We start from the raw sequence: 22646 nt of genomic DNA, 5'->3' as shown, positions 1-22646 counted from the left end.
ATACCTGTTACCCTAGCTACTTAGGAGGCTGAGATCTGAGGATCAAGATTCAATGCCAGATGGGGCACAAAAGAACCTGAGACTCTTATGGCTGAAAGGTAGGGCTGTAACCTTGAGCTGAAGAGCTTGGGGATAGTGTCCAGGCCCAGAGTTCAAGCCCCATGACCCACAAAAAAAAGAAAAAAAGTTGATATTTTTGTATTTCTCTTGTGAAACCCTGGCCTTGCTCAGGCAGACACTCTGTCAGCTTCAGAGGAAACAAAAAAAGCTAAATTAATTAATTAAAAGAACAATGGGGCATAGTGCTTTGGTTTCTAAAATAAGATTTTGAATTCTAACAAACACATCATTTTGAAGTTCTGTTAATATTTCAAAATCTAGACATTGGTAATAGTGAAAATGAAAGACAGTCCCTGAATTTGACCCCCTACTACCTGGGTCATGAGCTGGCATTGAGCAACTGAGGAAGCCCAATTTGGTATGTTATGATCCTAAGAAAACTCTACCAACGCCCAGTACCCTGTCTGGATCATATGGACTGAGATTCTAGCCAGCCCAGGCAAGAAAGTCCATGGGACTCTTATCTCCTATGAACCAGCAGAAAAATCAGAAATGGAGTAGCCTTGAGCAGGAAAAGCTAAGGGACAACGTCCTGGTCTTGACTTTAAGCCCCCATAGCTATACCAAATAAACTAACAAAAGCCCAAGTCTCCCTTTGAGTGATTTATCCTAAATAATTTAGCTTTAAGGGTATTCATTGCAATGTTCTTTATAGCAAAAATAAAATAAAATAAAAATAAAAATTCCCTGGAGCTGGGTGCAGTGGCTCATGCCAGTAGTCTTACCTACGTAAGAGGCTGAGATCAGAGGATCATGGTTCAAAGCCAGCCTGGGCACTAAAGTCAGTGAGGCTCTTCAATTAACCATCAGAAAACCAGAAGTGGCACTGGCTCAAGAGGTAGGGCAATAGCCTTGAGCTGAAGAGCTCAGGGACAGAGGGCCCAGGCCCAGGGCTGAAGTCCATAATCAAAAAAAAAAAAAGTTCCCAACAATTGAGAGCTGGCTGAATAAACCGTTTCACAAATCAGAGATATAACAATTACAATAGAAGCAAGTTCCTCAACACTCCTCCAGAGAATATGTGATTGTCAGAAAATACAAGAGACCATAGGAAAAACTTATTTTCCTAAGCATAAATTTTATTGTGGGACTTGAGAGTGTGGAATATGGAGCCGTGTCATCCAACTTCATGTCAGTTCTGCCTTCTCCCTCAGGAAGAAAATTCTGGTTTGTCATGGGGCTTGTTCCTGATCGAGTCAGACTCCGTTACTCGGTAAGAAGGCCAGGGTTTAGGACCAAGGAAAAGACGTATGTGACGCTTCTGGGAGGCTGCTTTGTGTCACAGACGCCATAACTTCCTGTCCTTAAAAGCCTCTGCTCCTGTTTTAATTTTTCCCCTCCGCTGGTGCTTGGCTTGCTTGCGCGTAACTGGTGCTCCACCACTTGAGCCACTCCCCCAGCTCCTCTATGGCTCATTTTTAAAGACATTATTAATTTAAACCCAAATCTTTTAGCTGGTTCTCATGTGTGGAATTCTCCGTTAGAGCCCTGGACGCCCGTTCTCCTTCCCTTTCCAAAATTTGCGTGGGGTGCAATAATACTAGGTTGCAGGAATTTGAACTGCTGCGCGTGGATCTCTGGGGAGCCATTTGCCTAAACGATCAGGAGTAACTCCCCAATTTCTATTTAAGCATTTGCCTGCCGAGCATCCGTGACCTTTGGACCAGGCTGGCGGAGGGGAGTCTAGTCAACCACCAATCCGGAATGCCCGGGGGTGGTTCGAGGATTGGCCCGCCCCCCTGAGGCAGCCAATGGCTCGGGTCCGGGGCGTGGCCAGCCCTGCCGGCGACGTCGTGATTGGCTCGCCCGCTCCCACAGCCCGTGAGCCTGTCCCGGCTTTCCAGTGCGCCCTGGCCTCGGCCAGGGAAGACCTGTGAAGTTTGTCTGCTCCCGGGCGCCGTAGCGGGTTTTACCGGGGCCGGGCGGGCCGGGCCGCCCGGGCGCGGTTGGACTGGGCTGGGCGGAGCGGGCTGGACGCCGGGGCTCGGCCCGGGGGAGTCTGATTGATGGCTGCGGTGTTTCTGGTCACGCTGTATGAGTACTCGCCGCTTTTCTATATCGCGGTGGTGTTCACCTGCTTCGTCGTGACCACCGGCCTGGTGCTAGGATGGTAAGTGTCGCGGAGGCCGCCGGGGGCGGGGGGCCCGGGGCGGGGGTCCCGGGGCCGGAGCGCGGTGGGCCGGGGTTCCCGGGGCCGGGGTCCCGGGGCGGGGGTCCCGGAGGCGGGGGGCCCGGGGCGGGGGTCCCGGGGCCGGGGTCCCGGGGGCGGGGGGCCCGGGGGCGGGGTCCCGGGGTCGGGGGTCCCGGGGTCGGGGGTCCCGGGGCCGGGGTCCCGGGGCCGGAGCGCGGTGGGCCGGGGTTCCCGGGGCCGGGGTCCCGGGGCCGGAGCGCGGTGGGCCGGGCCGCGGTCGGGGCGCCCCGCGGGAGTCCAGCGCCGAGGGCTCCCGGGCAGGCAGCGCCGGCGCGGCGCCGGGACGGACACCGCCGGGGCCCGCGGCTCCGCGCAGTCCTTCCAGCCGCGCTCCTCCGCCTCTCCCGGGCCGTCCGGGAGCCTCGCGGGCGCGGCGGGGTGGAGTCGCTGGAGGAGCGCGAGGAGACGCCGCCGGAGGACACCGGAGCCGAGCTTTGACGACGGGCGTTCAGTGTTCACCTGCTGTGTGGGAAGAGAGGCGTCCCGAGCCCGCCGCGAGACGGGGAGCACCGGGAAGGACGTGTGGGGCCTGAGCCGCCTGCAGGAAGCCACCCGCGTCCCGCGATCACGGGCGCGGAGCCCTTGACCCAGGCGGCAGGGTCACCTCTAGGCACTACCGGATGTTCACGTTTCAACACTGGTTCTCACCCCACCAGTGGCAAACATACATTCTGTGGATGGGCAAGGAGGAAGCCCAGGCGCTGCTGCTGCTGCTGCTGCTGCTGCTGCTGCTGCTCCTCCTCCTCCTTCTCCTCCACCACCTCCTCCTCCTCCACCTCCTCCACCACCTCCTTCACCACCTCCTCCTCCTCCTCCACCACCTCCTCCTCTTCCTCCTCCACCTCCTCCATCACCTCCTCCTTCTCTTCCACCTCCTCCTCCTCCACCTCCACCTCCTCCTCCTCCACCTCGTCCTCCTCCTCCTCCTCCTCCTCTTCCTCCTCCTCCTCCTCCTCCCCCCCTCCTCCTCCCCCCCCTCCTCCCCCCTTTTTTTGGAGATGAGGTTTTGGCTTGCAGCCCAGTCTGGCCTTGGATCCGTGATCCTCCTGTGTCAGCACCCTCAGTGCTGAGATTATACTTGTTCAGTATTATGCTCATAATTTATTCTTCTTGACCTGTCACATTTTAATTATTATTATTCAGTTCAACAACAGTTGTAAGTGGAATTAGGAAGGTGTTGGCCAAGTGACAAATCAGCCTTATAATGCTGATATCATTCTCTTAAATGTAATTTTCTTCCATAAGGAAAATAAATACCTGCATGAGAAATACATCACATGCTTAAATCACCTCCTGTGAGTGTAACTTGCAGAGGTGGAGGTCCAGGAAATTGTACAACTTCTGGAAGTCTGGGCTAAGCACCACTGAGGCTACAGTGAAATGTCAGTCATTTCCCTCTTGGTTTGGATACAGCCAGTCATTGTGAGCCCAACCCAAGCATTCTTTCACCCAGGTTAGCTTTGCCCATGTAGATAAACTATGTTATTTGCAAATCTAGGGCCTCAGATTTATATATGTGTGACTGTAGCAGCACTTCAGCTCAAGGTCTTGAGCTCTTGCTTGGCCTTGCACTGATGGCTGGCACCCTACCACTGGAGCCCTTTCTAAATTTTTACTGATTAATTGGAGATAAGAGTCTTTTGATTTTATCTGTCTGGTTCTGAATGATCCTTAGATCTCAGAATGCTGGTATGAAGCACCAGCACTTAACTGAGGTCACATTTATTGACCATAATGACACAACGACATTATTGGGATTCTACAAAAAATCATTCTAATAATCTAACATCTTTATAACCTCCAAGCCAAGAGTTTAAACTAGTTAACCTACTATACTTTTTGCTGTTGTCATTTTTTCATCTTTTACCAGTATTATTCCTCTTTCAGTTTTCTCTGTTGTGGTTCTATGTTATTAGAATATAAACTCTGGAGTACAAATGAAGGTGAGGACTCCAGCCAGTACCTTGTTACAAAAAAAACACAGAATGAAGAAATTTAGGGGCCAGGAGTTTGGCCTAGTGGTGGAGTGCTTGCCTAGCATGCACGAAGACCCAGGTTCAATTCCTTAGTATCATGTACACAGAAAAAGCTGGAAGTGGTGCTGTGGCTCAAGTGGTAGAGCACTATCCATGAGAATGCCCAAGGACAGTGCCCAGGCCCTGAGTTCAAGCCCCAGGACTGCCCCCCGCCAAAAAAAAAAAAAGGTCTTGGGGGTTGGATTGGTTATTTTTTCAACTCCTTGCTAACGAAGAATAAGATGCTAGTGATTTATGTCATTTAGCGCATTATAATTAGTTAAATTATTGTATTTGGTTGACTTTGATATAATGATTGCTGATACAGTTCCCATAGGGGACCAAGTAGTTAAAGCACTTGACTGTTAGGCAATAATGGTGATTACAGATACCAAGGGAGAGGCAAGAAGGACACTTTTAAGTTCACTAGAGCATTCAGAGAAAGAAGACAATAAAACAATGAATGCAACTCTAAACTCTCCAATCAGATGTCATGGGATCAATTTTCTGTAGTTATCATTATTATTATTAGTGCTGATGGAGCTTGAACTCAGAGCCTGGACACTGTCTCTGAGCTTTTTTGCTCAAGGGATTGTACTCTACCGATTAAGTTATAGCTTCACTTTTGGCTTTCAGTGATTAGTTGAAGATATGAGTCTCAAGGGCTTTCCTGTCTGGTCTGGTTTAGAATTGTGACCCGCCAAGTAGCTAGGATTATAGACATAAGCCACTAGTGCCTGGCAGTTTCTGTAGTTGTAAAGCACTTTATTTTGTGTAATCACAGAGTCAGTCTTGCTAAAAACAGAACTCAGTGGTAATTGTACTGGAAATAGAATTTCCAGCATGGCAGGACATGGATTGTAAAGAAATGCTTTGCTTCTGCTGTGTGTGTGATAGGGAGAGAGGAGAGGGAGGGAGGGAGGGAGGGGAGAGAGAGAAAGAGAGGGAGGGAGGGAGGGAGAGAGAGAGAGAGAGAGAGAGAGAGAGAGAGAGAGAGAGAGAGAGAGAGAGAGAGGGGGAGAGAGAGAGAAGGAGAGAAGGAGAGAAAGAGGAGAGAGAGAATATCCTGGGTTTGAACTCAGGGTCTGAGTGCTGTCACTGAGCTATTTTTGCTAAAGGCTCTTACCACAGCTCTACTTCCTGCTTTTTTTTTTTTTTTTTTTTTTGTCAGTCTGGGCTTGAGCTCAGGGCCTGAGCACTGTCCTTGGACTTTCTCAAGGCTAGAGCTCTACCACTTGAGCCTCAGCACCACTTCCGGCTTTTTTCTATGTATGTGGTACCGAGGGATTGAACCCAGGTCTTCATGCATGCTAGACAAGCACTTTAACCACTAGGCCAAACTCCCGGCCAAATGTTTAATTATTTTTTTGTCAGTTGTGGGGCTTGAACTCAGGGCCTGGCCACTGTCTCTGAGCCTCTTTGTGCTCAAGGCTAGTGTTTTAAAACACTTGAGCTACAAGCGCTGCTTCTCTACTTCCTGCTTTTAGCTGGAGAAGATTCTCACAGACTTTCCTGCCCAGCTTTCTAATTAGCTAGGATTATAGGCATGAGCCATCAGGTACCTGATTTATTCTTATTTTCTGTAGGTGTGTGTCAGGGCTTGAAATTTGCCTTATAACTAACAAATGTACCCGAGTTCAAACACCAGTACTACCAAAACCAATTCTTAGAAGTACTGCCAAAAATTTTTAGAAATATGGGCTGGGAGCTTAGCCTAGAGGTAGAGTGCTTGCCTAGCATGCATGAAGACTCAGGTTCGATTCCTCAGTACCACTTACACAGAAAAAGCCAAAACTGATTCTGTGGCTCAAGTGGTAGAGCTCTAGCCTTGAGAAAACGCAAGAACAGTGCTCAGGCCCTGAGAGAAAAGCCCCAGGACTGGGGTGTGGGGGGGAGAAGAGGAGGGGAATCTGCAATGTCCACTCTGCTGTTAGTCCCATCCAGTGTATTTTTCATCTCAGACATTTTATTTTTTGTCTCTAGCAATTGATTTGGGCCTTTAAAATATCTTCCATATTGCTAATCTTTATCTCTTGAACATATAGAGTTTTTAATAACTATTTAGATATCTTTGTCTACCAATTCTACTGTCTTTGTCATTTCTGATAGACATTCCTATTTCTTTTTCTGTCATTGTCTTTTTTACTTTTCTTTTTTAGAGGGGTTACAGTTATATTTGTCAGGTAGTGTGTACATTGCTTCTTAAACATTGATACCCCTTTCTATGTTTTTCTCTCACTATCCTTCTCCTCAACTCCCTCCCAATCAGCTTTTTTTCCCCTTCCCTTATTTCAAATAAACAAATAAACATATATACAATATTCCAGGTACCAAAGTCAGATTCAATAACAACATGAGATAAGCCATAGGGGAAAAAAGAGAAAAGAAATACGCATATGTATTTCCTATACATTTCTATATACATTTTCTATTTCTCCTTTGTAATACTTTTCTGCATCTTTACATGCCCGTTAATTTTTTTTTTCTTTTTTGCCAGTCCTGGCTTGAGCTCAGGGCCTGAGCCCTGTCCTTGGACTTTCTAAGGCTAGAGCTTCACTACTTGAGCTTCACCACTTCTGGCTTTTTTTCTATGTATGTGGTACCGAGGAATCAAGCCAGGGTCTTTGTGCATGCTAGGCAAGCACTTTTACCACTAGGCCAAACTCCCAGCCCGCCAGTTAATTTTTTACAGAAACATTGTAAACATTGCAAAACACTGTGGATTTTACCCTAAAGGGTCTTGGATATTTTTGTCTTCTATAAATATTCTTGAGCTTTGTTTTGGGTCACAGTTACCTGGAAACAGTTTGATCTCTTGACTTAGAGGCTTGATTTCAGCTTTGTTAGCAGAACTGGAACAGTCATATCTAACTGCAGTAAAATCAAGTTGATTATCTTGAATGAATTTCTATCCCATTTGTTAATATTACTGTATGTTTGTCAGCATTAGATTTATTGATGTATTTGAAATTTTGATTTACAACCTTTATTTTAGTGGAAAGTATTTTTGTTTTGTTCTTTTTCTGTCTTTATTCTTACCCTCATTGTTTAGCCATCTATAATTATCAAAGCCCAGATGCTTAGAATTTCCAGTTTCAGGACCAAGTGTTATGATAGTTTTGTCCCAGATTGGTATTAGGTTAACTCAGTTTCAGGTGTGGTGGCTATGATGGTTATCTTGAGAGGTCAGTTTCTAATGGCCTCCTTAGGGTGTGAATGCCTAGCTACCACTGCCTGCTAGACTTAAAACCCACCAACCTGTGGGGACAAACCTTCCTTATCATGATAATTCCACGTTCAGATCCATAAAGATACTTGTCTTTAAACTGAGTGCGCTCGCGCGCGCTCTCTCTCTCTCTCTCTCTCTCTCTCTCTCTCTCTCTCTCTCTCCCTCCCTCCCTCCCTCTCTCCCTCCCTCCCTCCCTCCCTCCCTCTCTCCCTCCCTTTCTCCCTCCCTCCCTCTCTCCCTCCCTTCCTCCCTCCCTCCCTCTCTCCCTCTCCCCCTTTCTCCCTCTCCCTTTCCCTCTCCCTTTGTGGGTCATGGGGCTTGAACTCAGCCTGGGCGCTGTCCCTGAGCTCTTCAGCTCACGGCTACCACCCTACCCCTGGGCCTGGGCGTTGTCCCTGAGCTCTTCAGGTCAAGGTTGCTGCCCTACCCGTGAGCCAAGCCCCACTTCCTGTTTTCTAGAGGTTAATTGGAGATGAGTCTCAGGTCCTTTCGTGCCTGGGCTGGCTTTGAACCTTGATCCTCAGATCTCAGCCTCCTGAGTAGACAGATGTCATTTTTTCCTAGCATTTATTATAACATTTTTCAACATTCAGAACACTAGAAAGGATGGAGCAGGGAACACACATTTGCAGATGCGTAGATTCCACCATCAGTGTTTTCCTGTGGTTTCCATATTACATACTTACCTGCTTGTTTACCCAGCTTCTGTTCAACGTCAGTCTAATTTTCAAAAGAAGTTACACTCGCGCCTGTCATCCTCACCACTCAGGACGTTGAGATCTGAAGGCCTAGGTTCAAAGCCAGTCCCGGTCACAAAAGTCCATTAGACTTATCCAGCTAACTGCCAGAAAACTAGAAGTGGCACTGTGTCTCAAGTGGTAGAGTGCTAGCCTTAAGCTGAAGAGCCAAGGGGCAGCGCCCAGGCCCAGAGCTCAAGCCCCAGGACCACCACCAACAATAAAAAGAAGTTGTACTCTACCTAAAAGTTCCAGTGTATTGGTATCAGCACCTGAAGTTATTTGGAAATAAAATTTCTAGACCGGAAGCACTCCCTGTCCATCTATCATCACACATAAGAGGTTGCCTTGCTCTCTTCCCAGTCGTCCCCGACTCCCGAGCTCCACTGTTCTCTGGCGTTTCCACCATAGACCAGTGTGCCTCCTTTAGAATTTCATGTGAGGGAACCATGCACTGTGGACTCTTCTCTAGGGATTCTTTGGCACAGCATGATATATTTGAAATGTATTCATGTTATAGCTATGAGTTATTTCTTATCAGTTCTGAGTACTAATTCCTTTAAGTACACTGGATTGTTTACTCATATCTACAGGTTCTTTCTTTGACTTTTATCTATTACTGATGTGGATTCTTTTTAGGTTGTTTTTCTTTTTAAAATTTATATATTTTCTTCTCTGAGTCTATTTATTTGTTTGTTTGTTTGTTTGTTTGTTTATTGGCCAATCCTGGGCTTTAAGCTCCAGGCCTGAGCACTGTCCTTAAACTTTCTCAAGGTTAGAGCTCTACCACTTGAGCCTCAGCATGACTTCTGGCTTTTTTCTATGTATGTGCTCAGTGTGGTTTCTTCTCTGGCAATTGGGTGAGGGCTGGCTCATCGATATTTGCCATCTCGCTCAGCTCCGGGGGACTTCAGGCTGGCCATGGGTGTCCCTCCCCATACTCGTTGCTCGAGAGTAGGAACAATGCACATTCTATCTGGTGAATATAATGTAACTCTTCTATTAAATTACAATAAAAAATATATGAAAAATTTTTTAAAAAAATAAATAAAATATAGCTCAGACAGCACCCAGGACCGGTTCAAACCCCAGTACTAGTACATAAAAAACATAATATTTGGGGCCGGGAGTTTGGCCTAGTGGTAGGGTGTTTGCCTAACATGCATGAAAACCCGGGTTCAATTCCTCGGTACCACATACATAGCAAAAAGCCGGAAGTGGTGCTGAGGCTCAAGTGATACAGTGCTAGCCTTGAGAAAGTCCAAGGACAGTGCTCAAGCCCTGAGCCCAAGCCCAGGACTGGCAAAAAAAAAACCCCAAAAAACAAAAAACCCCCCAAAACCCTCCATAATATTAGAAAAAAAATTCCGTCTCATAAATTGTGCCAAATGGTTTGAATATTGCACATACATACATATACATATGTATGCTTGCATCTTTTTTAATATGTTAGTAATTGTATGATGTTTCTGCTTTTATATTTATCATTGTGCTCCTTTATTGTTGTTAAAACATTAAGAATAAAACTTTGTGAATTTTTTTTGTGTGTGTGTGGGGGGGAGGTCATGGGGCTTGAACTCGGTCTGGGCACTGTCCCTAAGCTCTTCAGCTCAAGGTTACCACCCTACCTTTGAGCCAAGCTTCATTTCTACTTTCTAGAGGCTAACTGGAGATAAGAGTCTCAGGTCCCCGGGCTGGGAGTTTGGCCTAGTGGTTAAAGTGCTTGCCTAGCATGCATGAAGACCCGGGTTCGATTCCTCGGTACCACATATATAGAAAAAAGCCGGAAGTGGTGCTGAAGCTCAAGTGGTAGAGGTCTAGCCTTGAGAAAGTCCAAGGACAGTGGTCAGGCCCTGACCTCAAGCCCAGGACTGGCAAAAAAAAAAAAAAAAAAAAAAGAGTCTCAGGTCCTTTTGTGCCCAGACTGGCTTTGAACCTTGATCCTCAGATCTCAGCCTCCTGAGTAGCTAGGATTACAAGCATGAGCCTCTGCGCCCAACTCAACTTTGAATTTTCAAGAGTAAGTTGAGTCACCAATTGAACAACATACTGCCGTTTTCTGGGAACACTCCCTTAATTCTACATTAATTTGAAAAACTGATGTGAGTTCCTTAGTCTGTTTTTCTGCCCTGACATTTAAAGAAATAGCTAATGAAGTGTAACATACTTTTATATAACAAAATTTCAAAATTGGTTGAAATTCTATTTTATCTGTTATTCTTTCTCTCTTTTTTTTTTTCCCTTCAGGTTTGGTTGGGATGTTCCAGTAATTCTGAGGAATTCAGAAGAGACCCAGTTCAGCACAAGAGTTTTCAGAAAGCAAATGAGACAAGTGAAGAACCCTTTTGGCTTAGAGATCACTAATCCACCCACAGCTTCCATTACAAGTTGGTGACCATTGCACAACGGCATCTTAGCCCTTCTCTTGTCTTTTTGACTTGCTTTCTCTTAATTCAGTTTTTAACCAAACATGTGTTAAATTTGTAGATCACATTTGGCAGTATGGCCATTTTTCGCAATATTCTACTTATTCCATGAACATGAGGTTTTTTTCATTTCTTTTTTTTTTTTTTTTTGCCAGTCGTGGGCTTGAGCTCAGGGCCTGAGCACTGTCCTTGGACTTTCTCAAGGCTAGAGCTCTAGCCCTTGAGCCTCAGCACCATTTCTGGCTTTTTTCTATGTATGTGGTACCAAGGAATCGAACCCGGGTCTTCATGCATGCTAGGCAAGCACTTTAACCACTAGGCCAAACTCCCAGCCAGTTTTTTCATTTCTTGATGTTGTCTTAGTTTTCTTTCTTCAGATTCTTACAGTTTTCACTATTGAAGTCTTTTATTTTCTTGGTTAGGTTTGTTTTTTGTCAAGTCCTGGGGCTTGAACTCAGGGCCTGAACACTGTCCTTGGGCTTTTTGCCTCAAGGCTAGTGCTCTGCCACTTGAGCCACAGCACCACTCTGGCTTTTCTATATATATGGTACCAAGGAATTGAACCTGGGTCTTTATGCATGCTAGGCAGGCACTCTACCACTAGGACAAACTCCCAGACCTTTTCTTGGTTAGGTTTATTCCTAAATTTTTTCTTTTAGGCTATTACAGATTGAATTGTTTTACTGATTTCCCTCTCTGCTTACACATTGTTGGTAAATAGGAAGGCTACTGATTCTTACAGATTGATTTTGTATCATGATACTTTGCCAAAGTTATTGATCAGCTCTAGGAGCTTGGGTGTGGAGTTGAATCCTTCAAGGCCTTTGGCTATATGATCATGTCATCTACAAATAGGGAGTTTGACTTCTTTCCCTATGTCCCTTTTATATCTTTCTCTTGCTTTATTTCACTGGCTAGGAGTTCTAGACTTATATTGATTAGGAGTGAAGAAAATAGATATCTTTATCTTGTTTATGATTTTAGAGGAAAGGGTTTCACTTTTGCACCATTTAGCATAATGTTGGCTGTTGGTCTGTTATATATAGCCTGATTATGTTGAAGTATATTCCTTCTATTCTTAGTTTCTCCAGAGCCTTTAACATGAACACATACTGGATTTTGTTAAAAGTCTTTTCTGGATCTATTGAGATAATCATGTAATTCTTGTCTTTGGCTCTGTTGATGTGGCATATTACATTTATTTATTTATTTTATTTTTTTTGCCAGTCCTGGGCTTGAGCTCAGGGCCTGAGCACTGTCCTTGAACTTTTCTCAAGGCTAGAGCTCTACCACTTGAGCCTCAGCACTACTTCCAGCTTTTTTTTTTTTTTTCTATATGTGGTACTGAGGAATCGAACCCGGCTCTTCATGCATGCTAGGCAAGCACTTTAACCACTAGGCCAAACTCCCGGCCCTACATTTATTGATTAATGTATATTAAACCAGGCTTTCATCTCTGGGCTAGAATCCACTTGATCATAGTGTATAACTTTTTTTTTTGTTGTTGTTGTTGTTTTCCAGACCTGGGCTTGGACTCAGGGCTTGAGCACTGTCCCTGGATTTTCTCAAGGCTAGCACTCTCCCACTTTTGCTACGTATGTGGTACCAAGGAATTGAACCCGGGTCTTCGTGCATGCTAGGCAAGCACTCTACCACTAGGCCAAACTCCCGGCCCCCCTTGTGTATAACTTTTTTGATTAGATGTTGAAGTCTGTTGATGAGTATTTTATTAAGGAGTTTTGTGCCTGTGTTCTTTAGAAATATTGGTCTATGGTTCCTTTGTTCGTTGGGTCCTTACCTGGTTTTGGATGAGTGTAATTCTGGCTTCCTAAAATTTGTTTGGCAGTGATCCTTCTATTTCATGAGGCCTACTGGTATTAATTTGGATTTAAAGGTCTTGGAAAGCCAGGTGCCGGTGGCTCACACCTGAAATTGTAGCTACTCAGGAGGCTGAGTTCTGAGGAATGTGGTTTGAAGCCTGCCCAGGCAGAAAAATCTTTAAGACTCTTATCTCCAATTAACCACCGGAAAACTGGAAGTGGTGTTGTGACTTAAAGTGGTAGAGCACTAACTTTGAGCAAAAAAGCTTAAGGAAAGCACCCAAGCTCTGAGTTCAAGCCCCACAACTAGCAAAAAAAAAAAAAGGTCTTGTAGAATGTAGTTGTGAATCCTTTAGGACTTAGACTTTTCCTTGCTGGAAGGCTCTTTATTATGTAAGCTGAATGTTTACTTCTCTTGTTCTTTTTTAGTATAAACATACATATACAACCTCTCTTATGAGCTAGCCAGCGAGATATACTTTTCTCTGCCTTGCTCTCTTCATTTACCAGTGTATTCTGAAGATCATGTCCAATAACACATATGGGCATTTTAATATACCTCAATTCCTTTTTGATTTATTTACTTTTTTAGTGGTGAGGATTAAATGTATGTTTGGCTGTTTGGCAAGCATTCTTCTTTGAACTCTTTTTTTTTCTTTTTTTTTTTTTTTTTGCCAGTCCTGGGCTTGAGCTCAGGGTCTGAGCACTGTCCTTGGACTTTCTCAAGGCTAGAGCTCTACCAGTTGAGCCTCAGCACCACTTCCGGCTTTTTTCTATGTATGTGGTACCGAGGAATCAAACCCGGGTCTTCATGCATGCTAGGCAAGCACTTTAACCACTAGGCCAAACTCCCGGCCCTCTTCTTTGAACTCTTATCTACCCTTCCCCCTTTCTTCTCCCCCCCCACACTTTTTTTTTTTTTAACAAGGGGTCTTAACACTTACTACCCACATTTGTAGCCCCTTTTTTTTTTTTTTTTTTTTGGAGCCGGTTGTTTTGATATAAGGTCTCACATTTTGCCTGGACAATTGAACCACAATACTATATTATACTTTCTGTCATAGCTGGTCTGATAAATATCTACCACCACATTCAGTTTCTTCCGTTAAGATGGAATCTTGCAAACTCTTTTGCTCAGGCTGAACTGAAATATCAGTCCCTGATGACAGCATATGCTACTGTGCAGCTATTGATTGAGGAGGAGGAGGTCTTTTGAAATGTTTGCCCAGGCTGTCTTTAAGCCATAACCCTCTTGATCCCAGCCTCCTGAATAGCTAGCAATAGAGATATGAGCCACTACATTCACCTTCAGTTCTTTTTCTTTTTTTTTTTTTTTGTGCTGGTGGTACTGGGTCTTGAACTCAGGGCCAGGAGGTTGTCCCTGAGTATGTTTTTTTTTTTTTTTTTTTTTTTTTGCCAGCCCTGGGTTTGGGCTCAGGGTCTGGGCACTGTCCTTGGGTTTTCTCAAGGCTAGAGTTCTAACACTTAAGCCACAGCACCACTTCTGGCTTTTTTCTATGAAATGTGGTACTGAGGAATTGAATCCAAGTCTACATGTATGTTAGGCAAGCACTCTACCACTAGGCCAAACTTCCGGCCTGTCTCTGAGCATTTTGCGTTTAGGGTAGTAATACTCTACCAACTGAGTCACATCTCTACGTCTGGCTTTTTGGTGAATAATCGGAGATGAGACTCTTATATACTTTCCTGCCCAGACTGGAATCCTGAGATCTCAGCCTCTTGAGTAGCAAGGATTATAGGCTTGAGCTGCCAGTAGCCAGCTCTAATCACACTTTAAAATATACTTTTTCTATTGTTTTATTTTTCTATTTTCAGGCACCATTTTTTCTTCTGTGTTGTATGGCTCTAAAGTGACAGAGAAAGTATGCATTTTTTTCTGTGTGTGTATAAAATTATATACCTGGAAAATTTTTCTTAAGCTATTTAATAGCTAATGGGTTTTTGTTGTTGAATTGATATCTGATAATTGGAATAATAAAAAAAGAATCAAAAAAATAAAAAAAATAAAAAAAAGAATAAAAAAAGAATCAAATTCTGCTCTGATTACCTGTGCAAAGTTCCTGATTAGAAATGGCAGTGTTTAAATACATTATCAATCTAGATTTTATATGTACTACTACTAATAAGTGAAAAATGCAATCAGTTTTTGCTATGTTGCTCGTATTTGTGAACTTTCTCCCAATATCATTGATTATACTTTTTTTTTTTTTTTTTTTTTGCCAGTCCTGGGCTTGGGCTCAGGGCCTGAGCACTGTCCTTGGACTTTCTCAAGGCTAGAGCTCTACCACTTCCTCAGTACCACGTCCGGCTTTTTTCTAGGTATGTGGTACTGAGGAATCAAACCTGGGTCTCTGTGCATGCTAGGCAAGCACTCTACCACTAGGCTAAACTCCCGGCCCCCATTGATTGTACTTTTAAAAATAGGCAACATTTGGCCAGACACTAGTGGCTCATGCCTATAATCCTACCTTTTCTGGAGGCTAAGATATGAGGATTGCAGTGTGAAGCCAGCCTGGGCAGAAAAGCCCATGAGATCTCCAATTACTCAGAAAAAGCTGGAAGTGGCACTGTGGCTCAAATCATAGAGTGCTGTCTTTGTGCACAAAGAGGCTTAGAGATAGCGCCCAAGTCTTGAGTTCAAGCCCCAGGATCAAGACAAACAAACAAAAAGTTGAGTAGCCTGCAGAATTTGACTAGGTTTAGTGGCACAGAATCAGAAACAAAATTGCTAGGCCAGGAAATGACCAAAAGTGCCCTTTGGTCCTGTCAGTACAGCATGTGGTAAGCTGCACTGCCAATTACCAGAGATGCTGAGTATCTCCATCCTTGAGCTTGATAATGCTTTAACTGCGGCTGGTGCAGAGAAATTACATTGGTGCCATGTAATAAAAGGAATAAGCCAAACTAATTTGTATGTTGATATATATCGACTTATAAACTGTAGTGTCTTTTCTTCCATCAAATGCAAACAAAAGAGCAAGGATATTGGTAATGTACTTTCCATGCCTTGGAAAGTACTCTCTCTGCAGAAAATTCTGTGTATTACATGGGACATTATCTATGTGAAGACTAGTAATGTGGTCAATATGTGTGTTAGTATTAGTAAAGCTCCATTTCCTTTTATAATATTTATCTTACTCCAGTGATCATGTTCTGGGCTCCATGGATTATTTTTGTCCACTTTTGAAGACCACTCTGCTCTGCTGTACTGTTTATTGTCATTGGGATTACATACATTAATAGACAGGGAGGAGTCTTAGAGCTACCAACATGCCAGGTGCGGTGGCTCACACCTGTGATCCTAGCTGCTCAGGAGGCTGAGATCTGAGGATCAAGGTTCAAAGCCAGCCTGGGCACAAAAGGACCTGAGACTCCAGGTCTCCAGTTAACTTCTAAAAAATGGGAAGTGGGGTTTGGCTCAAGGGTAGGGTGGTAGACTTGAGCTGAAGAGCTCAGGACTGCACCCAGGCCAAGTTCAAGCCCCATAACCCAAAAACAAAAAAAGGAATTTGCCAGTAATGCTTAAGCACTGTACAGCTACTGAGATTCCTTTACCTCTTGTTTGAAGCTTGACCGTTAGTTGTAGTTACATACCCCTGACAAGTTCCTTTAACTGCCGTGAGCCTGGTCAGCAGCCAGAGGAAGCTTGCGTTTCTCATCTGTATAACTGTATCAGAAGGGACATCAGGTAATTGTTTTCCATTCTCTCTCTGGTTTATTTTCTGCAGCTGGCATAACCCTGACAACAGATTGCCTTGAAGATAGCCACCTTACATGCTACTGGGGGTGCAGTGCCCAAAAATTATATGAAGCTCTGCAGAAGCATGTTCACTACTTCAGAATAAGCACTCCCCATGCACTAGACGATGCCTTGTACAGCGAATATCTCTACCAAGAGCAGTATTTGTATCCTTTTATCTGCTATAACCAATGACATCAGACAATTAGACCTTCTATGGCTACAGCAAAATCTGGCTAAGTTACTAATTTTTTTTAGATATATTGTTGGTCTTTGAGCAATAGTGACAATTTGCCTTTACATTTTCAAAAAGTATTAAAAAGGACAGCAAAGAAGAAATATATTGCCAGTTACCAAGAGATACTAAAATTGAAGACTTCGGTCCAGTGCCCAGATCTCGCTATCCACTGGTAGCACTTTTAACCTTGGCTGATGAGGAGGACAGAGAAATTTATGATATTGTAAGTAATTTTTAAAATTCTGAAATCACAACCTTTAAGAGATGATCTATAATAATTTATAAATAGATAATTTATTATAATTAATAATTTATAAACATACAGTATTATAGTGTTAAGTAATCTGAAACTCCTAAAATCATAATTTTAAATGAGTTAGGTGATAGTTCTTAATTATTTGGCAAAATAAGAAATACTTTAATTTCTTAGGATGTGCATTTGGGCTGGCACATATGCCTTGAAAACTACTTAAAAACAGAGTGTGCAATTGTATATGTGATAGAGCTTAGACTGTGATTCCTTTTTAGGAGTCACAAAATTTGACTTTATTTAGGAAAAAAGATATTGTTGAGTTAATTTTATCACTCTATTCTTTAATGTTTGCTAAAGTTAGCAAAAGTTGATTAGGAAACATGACTTTTTTTTTATGGGCCTGGGGCTTGAACTCAGGGTCTGGGCACTGTCTCTGAGCTTTTGCTCAAGTCTAGCACTCTACCATTTGAGCAACAGCATACACTTCTGTGTATGTGGCACCGACGACTCAAACCCAGGGTTTTGTGCATGCTAGGCAAGAACTCTACCACTAGGCTATGCTCCTGGCCCAAAATATGCTTATTCTTTTTTTTTTTCTTTTTCTTTTTTATTGTAATTAATAGAAGGGTTACAGTTATATTCGCCAGATAGAAGGTGCATTACTTCACATACATTGATACCCCTTCTCACGTTTTTGTCCCCATTTCCCTCCCCCCACCACTGCCCCTCATTGTTTTCCCCCCTTCCCTTTCCTATTTCAAATAAACAAATAAACATATATACAATATACCAGATAACAAGGAAAGATACTGTAACAATATGAGATAACCAAGGGACAACAAAAGGGATGAAAAATAGTACATTAAGAACAACCATCAGTCACACATTATAAAGCTCTTGTTTCCATGTCCTGGAAACAAGAGCTCATTTAGCCTTATCCTATGTAGCCTTTTGTATCTAGGTTTTGAGCTGTTGTAATCCTCTGCTAGGAGAGTCCAAGAAAACATTGTTCTTATTCTTATTCTTAACTTTAGTTCTGAATAAGCTGGTGTCACTACAAGCTGGAGTGTTCAGTTGCAGACTATGGATGCCCTTTTTTCGTTTGTGTAGTTGCCATTCCTTGCTTTTATCTGTATTTTATATGCACACCTTTAAGTATGTCTTAAGTAATGACATCAACTTAGGTTTCTTCATATGTGTTAAGTACTTTTTTTAGTCCAGTAGTTTATAAAAGCATTTTAGAGATTTTAGAGGACTTGAACCTTGATAGTACTCTGAGCTTAGTAGAAAGAGGTTGTACAGGTTAAGTCTTTCTAGTCTGAAAGTCTGAAATGTTTTAAGCCCTGATTTGTCTCCATGAGTAAAAACTTCTGCTGGGCCTGGTGGCTCAAGCCTATAATCCTAGCTACTCAGGAGGTTGAAATCTGAGCATCAAGGTTCAAAGCCAGCCCAGGTACAAAAGGACCTGAGACTCTTATCTCCAAGTAAACTAGAAAAGGAAGTGGGGCTTGGCTCCAGGGTAGGGCAGTAGCCTTGAGCTGAAGAGCTCAGGGACAATGCCCAGGCCTAGGGGTAGGGCAGTAGCTTTGAGCTGAATTGCTCAGGAACAGTGCCCAGGCCCAGAGTTAAGCCCCATGACCCACAAAAAAAAAAAAAAAATTCCAACCTGAACCTCATTGGCCAGTGATAGTCAGATGTGACATATATAAAACTTGGTGGAAAATTATCTTCAGGCTATGTGTATGAGGTGTAATTGAAACGTAGATAAAACTAGGCACTAGTGGTTCCTACTCATAATCCTAGCTACTTGCAAGGTTGAGATCTTGTGATCAAAGTTCAAAGTTTGAAGCCAGCCCAGGCAGGAAAGTTCAGTTCACCAAAACAAACAGAAGTGGAGCAGGGGCTCAAGAAGCAGTGTGTAAGCTCTGAACAATCAAAGCCCGGGGACAACATCTGTGTATATATATACATGTACACACACGCACACACGCACACCCATACCCATAAATGAGTTTCATCATTATACCTGGACTCGATCTCTTGAATATCTCATTATGTAGATGATGCAAACATGCACAAATATGAAATTTAAAATTAGAAGCACTTAAACATTTCAGCCAAAGAATGCCAAACCTATGTATGAAATAAACTTTTAGCAGTAATGAAATAAACATGGGAATAATACACAACGCTTTTCTGAAGTGCTCCCAATGTAGGTCTGCTCATTGATAAAGTATCTTTTTTTTTTCCTTTTGGTCAGTGTTAGCATTTGAATTCAGAGCCTCTTGCTTACTTTACAGCTTGAGCCACAGGCTCAGCCCTGTTTGCATTAGTTTTTTTTCCACTTGAGTCTTAAACTTTTGCTTAGGGCTGGCTTCACAGTGTCTTCTTGCCTCTCTACATATTTTGCTCTTTTGTGCCCTGGGGCTTGGCCTCAAGCTTTTTTTGGTTAAGGTTAGGATGGAGGGTCTTGCTAACTTTTTTCTTAGGCTGGCCTGGAACTGTGATCTTCCGAGTCTCCAACTCTAGAAGAGCTGGGATTCTAAGTCTGAGATACTGCACCTGGATTCCTAGCTATTCTATGTGTTTATTTATCCATGTGAGTATTTTAGGTTCAGTGTGTAAAGCTCTGTGAAAACGCTTGTTAGTACTTCATAGGAGTAACGTATATTTATAACTCAGTCGCAAAATAGCAGCATTACATAGTCATCCCTCCATAGGTTGTAGTTCACTTACTATTACTTTGTGGATTTTCCCTATCTTGGGTTTCCTGGGATGTAACTCCTGTGATGGGTAGTTAACTGGGGTCACTAGTTACACACTAAAAAACAACTGCAAAAACCCAAAAACAAAGCCGTGAAGCCATAATAAGTGAGCCTCGATATAGCAAGGGATGACTATAATTTAAATATCTGTCAAAAAATGTCAGTAGCATTCTTCTTTGTGACTAATCAATACAAAGAATGTAAATTTTCTAGTGTACCAGTCTCATTTGAGAAGCATTTTGTACATAGGTATAAATAAGTAAGGCTAAGCACTGCTAATGTTCAATTTTTATTTTAGATTTCCATGGTGTCAGTAATTCATATTCCAGATAGGACATATAAACTATCCTGCAGAATATTGTGTCAATATTTACTGCTGGCTCAAGGTCAATTTCATGATCTTAAGGTAAGTTTTTGGTTTTTTTTGTTTTTTACCAGTCCTGGGGCTTGAACTCAGGGCCTGGGCACTGTCCCTGCACTTCTTTTGCTCAAGGCTGGCACTCTACCACTTAAGCCACAGTACCACTTCCAGTCTTTTCGGTTTATGTGGTATTAGGAAATCAAACCCAGGGCTTCATGCATGCTAGGCAGGCACTTTTCTGCTAAGCCACATTCCCATCCAAAAGGTAAGTTTTACCCTTATAGCTGGAGCTTTGTGTCTATGAAAATGAGGTAGAAACTTAGAGCCCTATACTAGCCCTGTACAGCTAGGCTCTTCTGTCCCCTTTTGGCTTCATTTTTCAGATAAGGTCTGGCTTTTTGCCTGGGCAGCCTCACACCTAAGCATAGCTGGGATTAGTTTCCATGTTTCTAAGAATGACTATTTATAGCTGTATTTTTAGTTAATTATTATAGAAGTTAATTATTTTTTGCTGTTGGATTTATTAGCTCATAATGGTTGTGTGTGTACATGTGTGTGTACATGCTTATGCGTGTTTAGTACCTGTACTTTGAACTCCAGGCGTTCTAGGTGTTGTCCTTTAGCTTTTTCACTCAAAGCTAGTGTTCTACCATGGGAGCCACACTCTCCACGGGGCTTTTTGCTGGTTAATTGGAGATAAGAGTCTCACAGACTTTCCTGCTGGGACTAGCTTCAAACTGATTCTCAGATCTCGGCTTCCTAAGTAGCTAGGATTATAGGTTGAGCCACCAGCACCTGGTGAGCTCATGAATTTTGAGAACCGCTTAGATGTGAAGAGTAATTGCCATATATATAATTGCTTTTGTATTTGTTTCTCTGATTTTCAGCAACTTTTCATGTCTGCAAACAATAATTCTACTCCCTCTGGCAGTCCCTCTCCAGAAGGAAAAAACACAGATCGAACTCTCTTGGAAAAGGCTGGACTATGTGAGGGTGATGTGGAGCCATCGGAAGAGAACAGCAAGGACTGCGTGGTTTGTCAGAACGGGAGCGTGAACTGGGTGCTCCTGCCCTGCCGGCACACATGCCTGTGTGACGGCTGCATCAGATACTTCCAGCAGTGCCCGATGTGCAGGCAGTTTGTGCAGGAATCCTTTGCTCTCTGCAGTCAGAAGGAAGGAGCAAGATAAAGAGAGCTGAAAACCCATTGAGGACGTGTGGCTTGCAACTACAAACACTTGCTACCTAATATGCAGAATTGTACATCCTCAGATTGATCATAACATGGAATCCACAGTATTGACCATCAAAGAACTTTCTCCTTTCACTTCCTACTGTACATGGGTGATGGACATTAGTTCTTCCGGCTTAGTATAATGAACATTGGAGTCCCATCTTTGTTCATACAGAAACATTCATTGGTTTTTTTTTTTTTATCAACTTGAAGAGTTCACCCACTATTAGTGAGAAAATTCATTCTGAAAAGCAACTCATCAGAAATCTGAGGAGGTCTGAATCTCAAAATGGCTCTTTTCCCTTTTACATAAACTGGAGTGAAATTAGGAAAAATTTGAATTCTTCTTAAAAGTATGTTTTCCAGTTTACAAAAAAGTGGAAAAAGTTTCTTACCCTAAATCCTTTCCTGAAACATGTTTTTATTAATATTCCTCTGCTTAATTTCTAATTTCCTTATCATCATTGTTACCTAAGCACAAGTCTTAATTTTTAAATTTGGGTTCTTAAATCATAAATGCAAGGTAAAATTCTTGACTGTTCTCACGGTATCTTACATTACAATGATATTCATTTATAGAAGCAGCTATATGAAACTGAATAATAAAATTTTGTGGATAATTACATTTATAACTTGATTGTCCAATGTGATTAGATCAGCAGACTGCACTGTTCTACCAGGGAAAATCTGAGACTCTTACTGCCTTACTTTACATTTCCTCTTGCACAGGAAATCTGTCCCACGCTAGAGAAGTTTGGAAGCTAGAAGAATGACTAGCAGAAAGAAGTAACTTTTTTCTCATGAATTTTTACTATAAACCCAGTATACTGGGTAGAAAATTGCTTTTCTTGTTCCCCTTGTTAACTTTGTAAGAGTTAAATTCAGTAGGGCAAAAAAACTCATTCCCTATGCTTCCCAAGGTTACTAAGAATAAAAAGGGAAACCAGGGCTTACCATGTGTTCAGTGAAAATTACTGGAAACACTCCAAGAAAGTAGATCATGGCAAATAAACGGTGACATTCAGGGAGACTTTCAGTCCTTTTATGTCTTGTGTATATTATTATGTTACTTCGGTATCTGTGTTTTTAAATATTTCATTCCAGTCAGTGCACTTTCAAGAACACATCTGTTCTTTGTTGTTCGTTGTGGGGCATGAACTCAGGGCCTGGGTGCTGTCCCTGAACCTCTTTGTGTTCAAGGCTAGCACTCTACCACTTGAACCCAGTGCCATTTCTGGGTTTTGAGTGGCTAATTGGAGATAAGAGTCTTCTAAGACTTTTCTGTCCCAGCTGGCTTCAAACCATGAACCTCAGATCTCAGTCTCCTGAGTAGCTACGAATACAGGTGCAAGCCTTGAGCTGAAAAGTTCAGGGACAGTGCGTAGGCCACATTCAAGCCCCTGACAAAAAACAACAAAAACCCCCACATCCCCACCTGGGAGTTCCTAGGCTCTCTCAAGGCCTGCGGTTGGAAGCAGAGTAGTAGTGTAATCAGAG

At 42.9% G+C, this 22646-nt stretch overlaps 1 protein-coding gene across 1 annotated transcript; it reads left to right on the top strand.

Annotated features, from left to right (window-relative positions):
• Positions 1-1983: 1983 nt before the first annotated feature.
• On the top strand, positions 1984-22197 carry Cgrrf1 (cell growth regulator with ring finger domain 1). Its single transcript, XM_090345012.1, has 6 exons — positions 1984-2230; positions 10540-10679; positions 16288-16465; positions 16612-16759; positions 19853-19960; positions 20803-22197. Exons 1-6 carry the CDS (start codon positions 2127-2129, stop codon positions 21103-21105), a joined length of 981 nt encoding a protein of 326 aa, XP_090201138.1. The 5' UTR covers positions 1984-2126; the 3' UTR covers positions 21106-22197.
• Positions 22198-22646: the final 449 nt, after the last annotated feature.

Source organism: Megascapheus bottae, chromosome 14, assembly GCF_031878675.1.
Source record: "Megascapheus bottae isolate mThoBot1 chromosome 14, mThoBot2.hap1, whole genome shotgun sequence".
In the NCBI taxonomy this organism is placed as follows: domain Eukaryota; kingdom Metazoa; phylum Chordata; class Mammalia; order Rodentia; family Geomyidae; genus Megascapheus; species Megascapheus bottae.
Note: the sequence above shows the minus strand (reverse complement) of the source record. Positions and strands in the feature narration are given on the sequence as shown.

Coding starts and splice junctions, on each gene's coding strand:
- Cgrrf1 (XM_090345012.1), top strand. CDS start 2,127: ATGGCTGCGGTGTTTCTGGTCACGCTGTATGAGTACTCGCCGCTTTTC. Junction 2,231..10,539: donor ACCGGCCTGGTGCTAGGATG/GTAAGTGTCGCG, acceptor TTTTCCCTTCAG/GTTTGGTTGGGATGTTCCAG. Junction 19,961..20,802: donor GTCAATTTCATGATCTTAAG/GTAAGTTTTTGG, acceptor TCTGATTTTCAG/CAACTTTTCATGTCTGCAAA.